Below are 10,049 nucleotides of genomic sequence, written 5' to 3'. Positions count from 1 at the left end.
CCACTCCCAGACAGTCCGAGCAACATTCTAGCTTGAGAAATTGCTCTTCGCTGAGAAACAATTTTTGTTTATTTTTTGACAATTTGAATTGAAAACAATCACAGTAAGGTACTTATTTGTTACCCAGAAAATGATTTGATTATTAAGATAGAAATGATTGTGGCTTTCAATCATGTTGGCTATATCGTGTTAATTCAGCCCGTGTCTCACGACTGACTTACGTAACTGCCAAAATAAAGGAAACACCAACATAAGTGTCTTATTAGGGTGTTGGGTCACCACGAGCCAGAACAACTTCAATGCACCTTGGCATAGATTATACAAGAGTCTGGAACTCTATTGGAGGGATGTGACACCCTTATTCCATGAGAAATTCAATAATTAGTTATTTTGTTGATGGTGGTGGTGGTGGGAAAACGCTGGCTCCGGCCCTGCTCCAGAATCTCCCATAATTCAACTGGGTTGAGATCTGGTGACTGAGACGGCCATGGCATATGGTTTACATTGTTTTCATGCTCATCAAACCATTCTGTGGGGCGGCAGGGTAGCCTAGTTGTTAGAGCGTTGGACTAGTAACCGGAAGGTTGCAAGTTCAAATCCCAGAGCTGACAAGGTACAAATCTGTCGTTCTGCCCCTGAACCCACTGTTCCTAGGCCGTAATTGAAAATAAGAAAATGTTCTTAACTGACTTGCCTAGTTAAATAAAGGTAAATAAATAAAATAAAAAACATTCTGTGACCACTCATGCCCTGTGGATGAGGGGCATTATCATCCTATGAGAGCATAGCCATGGTAGCCAAAAAAATTGCCCGACCAGCATTTTTATACCAGTACATGACCCTAAGCATGATGGGATGTTAATTGCTTAATTAACTCAGGAACCACACCTGTGTAGATTCACCTGCTTTGTTTCCATTATTTTGGCAGTTACCTGTAACAACCAAAACCTTTAAGAATGATTTCCACAGAAGAATCATTTCTGTACAACGGATGTAGATTCAGAACCTGTTGTCTTTAACTTTTCACTAAGACAGAGGGGCCAAAATGATTCGTTTCGACTTGTTTCTAACCGTTCATTACATCGTAGAACAAATTGTAACGTACAAAATGGAAGGATGACAAAATTGAGGATAATGCTTGTAGACATTTTGCAGTTTTGTAAAGGACAGGCTGTTTTACAAAGCTTTTATCCAAAGCGACTTAGTCATGTGTGCATACATTCTACGTATGGGTGGTCCCGGGGATAATGCTTGTTGGGTTGCTGTTATGTTTATTACAAGTCTTGTAGACATATAGTTGCAGTTTTGTAAAGGACATATACAATTGGCTGTTTTACAAAGCTAAGAAGTTTGTAATTAAAAATGTAGATTATTTCATTCAAATAGGGAGAATTCAAAATGACCTCATTCAATAGGGAGAATTCAAAATGACCTCATTCAATAGGGAGAATTCAAAATGACCTCATTCAAAATGGAGAATTCAAAATGACCTCATTCAATAGGGAGAATTCAAAATGACCTCATTCAATAGGGAGAATTCAAAATGACCTCATTCAATAGGGAGAATTCAAAATGACCTCATTCAATAGGGAGAATTCAAAATGACCTCATTCAATAGGGAGAATTCAAAATGACCTCATTCAATAGGGAGAATTCAAAATGACCTCATTCAATAGGGAGAATTCAAAATGACCTCATTCAAAAGGGAGAATTCAAAATGAACTCCTTCAAAAGGGAGAATTCAAAATGACCTCATTCAATAGGGAGAATTCAAAATGAACTCCTTCAAAATGGAGAATTCAAAATGAACTCCTTCAATGGGGAGAATTCAAAATGAACTCCTTCAATGGGGAGAATTCAAAATGACCTCATTCAATATGGAGAATTCAAAATGACCTCATTCAATAGGGAGAATTCAAAATGACCTCATTCAATAGGGAGAATTCAATAGGGAGAATTCAAAATGACCTCCTTCAATAGGGAGAATTCAAAATGACCTCATTCAATAGGGAGAATTCAAAATGACCTCATTCAATATGGAGAATTCAAAATGACCTCATTCAAAATGGAGAATTCAAAATGACCTCATTCAAAATGGAGAATTCAAAATGAACTCATTCAATATGGAGAATTCAAAATGACCTCATTCAAAATGGAGAATTCAAAATTACCTCCTTCAAAAGGGAGAATTCAAAATGACCTCCTTCAATAGGGAGAATTCAAAATGACCTCCTTCAAAAGGGAGAATTCAAAATGACCTCATTCAATATGGAGAATTCAAAATTACCTCCTTCAATATGGAGAATTCAAAATGAACTTAATTCAAAATTAACTCAAAGAAGCAGTTTTTTTTGTGGAAAAGGTAGAAAGGTTTTAGTCTGTTGATAAGAACCACCCAACAGGAATCTAATTTACCCGACAAAATACATCTGGTTAGTGTATATCACAAATCAAAATGACTAGTGCTCTTTTCAGAGTTGGCTGAATTATGAGTTTTACTGGCACGAGCCGCAGTATTCAGACACGTGTGCTTGAAACTGGACAGTGCAACATCCGTCCCCAACAACGTACCCAATGGAACATCTGCCCACTGAGAGATCTGTTACAACAGCATTTTATAGGCGTTTCAGTCTTCAGTGATTCCTCCAATCAGATAACCCGACAATATTTAATCAACTCTCAGAAAGTTCTGGATCGTTGCAATAAGACAGCCATGGACAATTGTGCAAGACAATTTTTTTTTAAACCATTCATGTCGTACTTAATTGGCCTTATTTATGCGACGGGTGGTATAAGGTCTATTGCATTTGGAAACATCCCCATTGACATTGGTCTAATAGACTAATTGATGACCTCGTTAAAATCGTAAGTTGAAGTCTCCATTCCAAACCGTAATGGAATGCACCTGCGCCACTTCCCATGAGCGTGCTTTATGCTGCCTTCATGACAAACGGGAAACTGGGCGCAACGAGTTGAGTACATTCACATGCTTTGAACCAATTTAGAAAACGCCGATTGGCTGGATGGCAAAGCTGTGTCAACCATAAACTGAAAGTATAGCAACCTGCTCACGAACAACTTGTTTTCAAAAAAACATAATAGATTTTTTTTTTATAAATAATGTTTTGTTGTTGCATTTAACTGCCAAAAATTATGTTATCAAAGGTGATTTCCTTTGTGACGTCAGAGTTCCGCATGTGGCAGAAGTGGGAAGCTCAGAGATGACAGATACGTTTCCTTCACAAGTAGTTCCCAGTTGGAGAGGCGGATTCTTCACACAGTCGGATTGCTGGAATTCACAAATTTACCAGATGTTATGAACATTCTGAGACGGAATTAGAACGTCGGAATACTGACAGACACAATAAGAACATAAGAACTCTTTTATCTTAACCTCTTGAGCCCCAAAGGCAACTAGGAACACAAAGCTTGATGTTGTCTCAAATCGCCTTTCTGTCTAAAGCCCCTCCCACAAACCGGACATTTAAAAGGCCTCTCCCCTGTGTGACACATCATGTGCAGTTTCAGATGCTTATTGGTGGTAAAGCGAACTCGACAGAGAGCACACGCGAATGGCCGCTCCCCCGTATGAATCAGTCGGTGTTGTGTCAGCGTACCCTTCCGCTTAAAGGTTTTCCCACAGTCTGTGCAAGAGTATGCCCGCTCGTCTGTGTGCACACGCTCGTGTGATTCCAACGCACTCTGAGATGGGAAGTCCTTGCCACACGTATCACATAGATAAGGCCTGTAACTATGACAACGAATATGAAACTTCAATTGGTTGTGTCCAGCAAACATTTTGCCACAAAAGCTACAGGAGAACCCATCTCCTGTGTGACATACCATGTGTGATTTCAGTTTCTTTTCGCTTGTGAACTGTTGCAGACATTCGGGGCAGGTGAAGACTGGCGTGTCTTTTGTGGGAACGATTACGGTGGTAAGATTACGCCGCGTTGGCCCACAACCTGATTTGTTGGCCAGGTGAAACTTTAAATCCCTGTTGCGACCAAAGCACCGTGAACATATGGGACACTTAATGGCTCCCTCGCCGTGACGTCTCAGATGCAAAATCAGGGATTGTTTCCTACGAAAACTCTTGGAACACACGTGACATGTTCTAGAATCTAAATTCACACCAGGGGGCAGAGTGGGGGAAGCGGCGCAGGTTGTTGGGTTCTGGGATTCAGTACTGTGGGTCTGGGGAGTCTCTATCCCGTTCCCCCTTGAAGGCTGAGATGTGCCTCCACCTGCTGGGTCAACCTCCCTTAGGGTTTGGCTTGGATTCACTTCCTCATTAAAGTCTTGCTGTGTCTGAAAGTCCGTCTCATCACAGCGGTTCTCTCTTCGGGGTCTAGACCTGCTTACTGTAAGAGCAGTTCGCTGATCGAAAAAGCACCTTACAAATAAGTTTGACGGATCGACGGATTGGTTTAGCCGGTGTTGCTGAGACTCATTTGAGAAGTTGAGGTCTGTGCTGCTGGACTGTGGGGTCTCCATCTCGTTTTCCCCTGTATGTAGTGGCCAGGCTGTCTGGTGTCTTTTAAGGTTCACTTCCTGACTTGTCATTTCCTGCTGCTGTTGTCTATATTGAGAAGTCCTCGTCCTGCAACCGGGACACTTCCTGGACTCTGGAATGTTTCGACCGGAACACTGGTCCGAGTGTTTCTTCTGATCAGAGGTGCTTTGGAAACTCTCCCCACATTTAAAGCACAGGTAAGGAAGTACACCATGTTGAAATCTCAGATGTCTTCTCAGGTCTTCTCCGTTATCAAAAGCTTCTTTACATAAAAGGCATTTTGTGTAATGATTAGCTAGCTGAAAGGGCAGAGCATTGGAGGTGGTTGGGTTTTGGGGTGTTGTGTTTGAGGGCTGAGGCATCTCTGTCGCATTTTCTACTGCTGCCAAAACAGCGCCGGCCTCTGGAAGAGCCTCCCTTGGAAGTTGCTGTGGGTTCACGTCCTCACGCTCGTTTGGCTCAGAGAGATCAAAGGTGTCTCCGCACAGAGAGCAAGAGAGACGTTTCTTTGTCTTCAAACACACTTTTTTGTGTTTCTTCAAAGTGGAGTTCTCAAAAACATCCCCGCAGTTGAGGCACAGGAGCTTCCCATGTGTGTATCCCACGTGCGATGCCTTACTGAAGGTCTCGTCACACACGGAGCATTTGGTGACTTTGGAAGACTGTCTCGGTTTACCGTGTTGGATTGTCATGTGCCTTCTCTGGGGTAAAGTGTCGCGGGGCTGAGATATCTCTGTGCAATCCTCCGTCGATGTCTCAGACGTGTTGTCCTCTTCTGGTTGAGCTGCCACCTCAGATGCGTGTTGTCCTCTTCTGGTTGAGCTGCCGCCTCAGACGTGTTGTCCTCTTCTGGTTGAGCTGCCGCCTCAGACGTGTTGTCCTCTTCTGGTTGAGCTGCCGCCTCAGACGTGTTGTCCTCTTCTGGTTGAGCTGCCGCCTCAGACGTGTTGTCCTCTTCTGGTTGAGCTGCCGCCTCACACACATTCTGCCGACGCTTCTGCAAGTCCTCACGGTGTTCAACGTCTTGTCTACTACACAGGGTGTACTGGTAAGGCCTCTGCTCAGTGTGAGATGTTATGTGTGCTGTCAAATCCTTTGCTTCCCTGAAAGTTTTCCCACACAAGGAGCATTTTTTGACACGCTTGCTTCTTTTAGGCTGCCCCTTAGTACAGCATGGGCCAGGGACCAGAGAATACTGAGGTCGGCTATCTGAGGGCTCGACTTCGACATTCCTCTGTGATACCACCCGTTCTCCTCTCTGTCCTTGGGTTTCCACATTGTCAATCTGAAGCCTCTCTCTGCTCGGCGTTGGAAAGACCTCTGACACAGGTGACAGCGTATCAGTAATGTCAAGTCTGTGCAGCAGCACCGTGGGCTGACGGAGCCGACAGGACGTAGACCAATCAGAAACATCCTGCGTTTCCTTTTCGAAGCGGTGAGCTCCCGGTTGGATTTTCGGCCCACTGTCAGCACGAAGGAGAAGAAAAGCCTGATCCATTTCACTCTCTTCGTCAAGAGTTTCCTTGTCGACACGCTCCACCTCTTCATTCGAGGGGAAAATGTCGCCATTTGCAGTGCGGTCTAAATTCATCCCTCGTCGACTCTCCCTGTAATCCAGCGAAGGTGTCATTTCTGACTCACAGCAATATGATGCAGGGCTTTGAATGGTCATAAATGTCTGTATGGGTTCTGATTGGATCTCTGGGTCAGCTTGGTCAGTGGATGACTCTCGGGGAGATGGAGACAGGATGTGGTCGTCTCCAGATGACAGAGCCGAGGACAAGAGAAGAAGAGAAGGGAATATCAAAACATGAATGTCAAAGAAACGTAAAGAACATAAAAATATAATTCCCTCATTTTTCAAAAAGTCTTCTTCTCCTACCATTGGCCTCAACATGTGGGTCTGGAGAAAGGTTGGTGTGGTACTGGAGAAGGGTCCTCAAAGGTTGAGGGTGATGCACAGACTGCCCACACTCCTCCAGAACAGAGGGGTCAGGTAGAAACCAAGATGCAGTCTGAGGGAAAGAGAATGGCAACAGATCCAGTTCTATAATATCATAACCTCGTTGCCCTAGAAAATGTACATTTTTTGACTATTATTTGTCTTTTTTACATAAAAAAAGCTGTTATTGCCATCCACGTCCTGTAAAAGTTTACTGCCTGTAGTATAATTAATAAAAGGAATTCAAATTACCTTGTAAACTTTTAATACAAGCAACTAGATTGTAATTGTCCATAAAGAAACATTGTGTGACTTGCTTGAGCTATTTGAATGTATTTTCGTGGTCGTGGAAGAAGTGTTGTGATTTTGGATTTGAAAAACAGAGTAGACTAGGATTTCATACACTACGTTTTTTTGTCTAACTTGTTGTAGAAACCAAGATGCAGTCTGAGGGAAAGAGAAGGGCTTGACAATGACAACAGCGCCAGTTCTATAATATCATGACCTCAACTTCCAGATCCAGTTCTATAATATCATAACCTCAACTTCCAGACCCAGTTCTATAATATCATGACCTCAACTTCCAGATCCAGTTCTATAATATCATGACCTCAACTTCCAGATCCAGTTCTATAATATCATAACCTCAACTTCCAGATCCAGTTCTATAATATCATAACCTCAACTTCCAGTTCTATAATATCATGACCTCAACTTCCAGATCCAGTTCTATAATATCATAACCTCAACTTCCAGATCCAGTTCTATAATATCATGACCTCAACTTCCAGTTCTATAATATCATAACCTCAACTTCCAGATCCAGTTCTATAATATCATGACCTCAACTTCCAGATCCAGTTCTATAATATCATAACCTCAACTTCCAGATCCAGTTCTATAATATCATGACCTCAACTTCCAGATCCAGTTCTATAATATCATAACCTCAACTTCCAGATCCAGTTCTATAATATCATGACCTCAACTTCCAGATCCAGTTCTATAATATCATAACCTCAACTTCCAGATCCAGTTCTATAATATCATGACCTCAACTTCCAGATTCTATAATATCATGACCTCAACTTCCAGTTCTATAATATCATAACCTCAACTTCCAGATCCAGTTCTATAATATCATGACCTCAACTTCCAGTTCTATAATATCATAACCTCAACTTCCAGATCCAGTTCTATAATATCATAACCTCAACTTCCAGATCCAGTTCTATAATATCATGACCTCAACTTCCAGATCCAGTTCTATAATATCATGACCTCAACTTCCAGATCCAGTTCTATAATATCATAACCTCAACTTCCAGATCCAGTTCTATAATATCATGACCTCAACTTCCAGATCCAGTTCTATAATATCATGACCTCAACTTCCAGATCCAGTTCTATAATATCATGATCCAGTTCTATAATATCATGACCTCAACAGATCCAGTTCTATAATATCATGACCTCAACTTCCAGATCCAGTTCTATAATATCATGACCTCAACTTCCAGATCCAGTTCTATAATATCATGACCTCAACTTCCAGATCCAGTTCTATAATATCATGACCTCAACTTCCAGATCCAGTTCTATAATATCATGAAACCTCAACTTCCAGACTTCCAGTTCTATAATATCATGACCTCAACTTCCAGATCCAGTTCTATAATATCATAAACTTCTCAGTTCTATAATATCATGACCTCAACTTCCAGATCCAGTTCTATAATATCATGACCTCAACTTCCAGATCCAGTTCTATAATATCATGACCTCAACTTCCAGATTCAGTTCTATAATATCATGACCTCAACTTCCAGATCCAGTTCTATAATATCATGACCTCAACTTCCAGATCCAGTTCTATAATATCATGACCTCAACTTCCAGATCCAGTTCTATAATATCATGACCTCAACTTCCAGATCCAGTTCTATAATATCATAACCTCAACTTCCAGTTCTATAATATCATGACCTCAACTTCCAGATCCAGTTCTATAATATCATGACCTCAACTTCCAGATCCAGTTCTATAATATCATAACCTCAACTTCCAGATCCAGTTCTATAATATCATGACCTCAACTTCCAGATCTATAATATCATAACCTCAACTTCCAGATCCAGTTCTATAATATCATGACCTCAACTTCCAGATCCAGTTCTATAATATCATGACCTCAACTTCCAGATCCAGTTCTATAATATCATTCCAGATCCTCATAATATCATGACCTCAGATCCAGTTCTATAATATCATGACCTCAACTTCCAGATCCAGTTCTATAATATCATGACCTCAACTTCCAGATCCAGTTCTATAATATCATGACCTCAACTTCCAGATCCAGTTCTATAATATCATGACCTCAACTTCCAGATCCAGTTCTATAATATCATAACCTCAACTTCCAGATCCAGTTCTATAATATCATGACCTCAACTTCCAGATCCAGTTCTATAATATCATGACCTCAACTTCCAGATCCAGTTCTATAATATCATGACCTCAACTTCCAGATCCAGTTCTATAATATCATGACCTCAACTTCCAGATCCAGTTCTATAATATCATAACCTCAACTTCCAGTTCTATAATATCATGACCTCAACTTCCAGTTCTATAATATCATGACCTCAACTTCCAGATCCAGTTCTATAATATCATGACCTCAACTTCCAGATCCAGTTCTAATAATATCAACTGACCTCAACTTCCAGATCCAGTTCTATAATATCATGACCTCAACTTCCAGATCCAGTTCTATAATATCATGACCTCAACTTCTTCTATAATATCATAACCTCAACTTCCAGATCCAGTTCTATAATATCATCAACTTCCAGATCCAGTCAACTCAACTTCCAGATCCAGTTCTATAATATCATGACCTCAACTTCCAGATCCAGTTCTATAATATCATAACCTCAACTTCCAGATCCAGTTCTATAATATCATAACCTCAACTTCCAGATCCAGTTCTATAATATCATGACCTCAACTTCCAGATCCAGTTCTATAATATCATAACCTCAACTTCCAGATCCAGTTCTATAATATCATGACCTCAACTTCCAGATCCAGTTCTATAATATCATGACCTCAACTTCCAGATCCAGTTCTATAATATCATGACCTCAACTTCCAGACCCAGTTCTATAATATCATAACCTCAACTTCCTAAACAATGTTTGGTTTGTTTCTAGCTTGTTAGCTCGCTGTCTAGCCAGTTAAAATAATGACCAGAGCACATAGCTGACAACGTCTTCACTTCAGCTCATTTGTATCCATCACTACAGGAAGATAAATTACAACAAGATCTAAATAATGTGACGAAATAAAAGCCGGGCATTCTACTTAATGAAGATCTTTTAGAAGCGCGTGCCTTCTCTCTCGTTTCTGGTAACCATGACAACGGACTCTGAAAACGGGGGGTCAAAGTTCAGTTTTTACGTCTGCAACATGAACATGGAAACCGACAGTCGCAGCTACGGTCGACAGACAGTCAAATCCACCGGAGTATAAAATGAAATGTCGAGTCTACAAACACGTCGTTAGGCCAAGTATAAAACAGCCTTA

At 41.0% G+C, this 10,049-nt stretch overlaps 1 protein-coding gene and 1 long non-coding RNA gene across 51 annotated transcripts; both read right to left on the bottom strand.

Moving 5' to 3' along the window:
• Nucleotides 1–1,189: 1,189 nt before the first annotated feature.
• LOC127925578 (uncharacterized) lies at nucleotides 1,190–2,298 on the bottom strand. 50 transcript variants are annotated; one of them, XR_008121396.1, is made up of 5 exons: nucleotides 2,172–2,296; nucleotides 1,969–2,026; nucleotides 1,868–1,925; nucleotides 1,752–1,780; nucleotides 1,190–1,693 (listed from the first exon to the last, which is right to left on the bottom strand). It is a non-coding gene; the product is annotated as an uncharacterized LOC127925578 (long non-coding RNA). The 50 variants fall into 50 exon arrangements; XR_008121404.1 differs by having other exon boundaries at nucleotides 2,201–2,287; XR_008121416.1 differs by having other exon boundaries at nucleotides 1,969–1,997; nucleotides 2,201–2,287.
• A 2,906-nt stretch (nucleotides 2,299–5,204) lies between these two features.
• LOC127925577 (zinc finger protein 853-like) lies at nucleotides 5,205–6,537 on the bottom strand. Its single transcript, XM_052510554.1, has 2 exons — nucleotides 6,399–6,537; nucleotides 5,205–6,274 (listed from the first exon to the last, which is right to left on the bottom strand). Exon 2 carries the CDS (start codon nucleotides 6,186–6,188, stop codon nucleotides 5,205–5,207), a length of 984 nt encoding a protein of 327 aa, XP_052366514.1. The 5' UTR covers nucleotides 6,189–6,274; nucleotides 6,399–6,537.
• Between the last annotated feature and the right edge of the window lie 3,512 nt (nucleotides 6,538–10,049).

The sequence above is a fragment of the Oncorhynchus keta genome, unplaced genomic scaffold (assembly GCF_023373465.1).
Source record: "Oncorhynchus keta strain PuntledgeMale-10-30-2019 unplaced genomic scaffold, Oket_V2 Un_contig_5888_pilon_pilon, whole genome shotgun sequence".
In the NCBI taxonomy this organism is placed as follows: Eukaryota; Metazoa; Chordata; class Actinopteri; order Salmoniformes; family Salmonidae; genus Oncorhynchus; species Oncorhynchus keta.
This window is presented reverse-complemented; position numbering and strand designations above follow the sequence as displayed.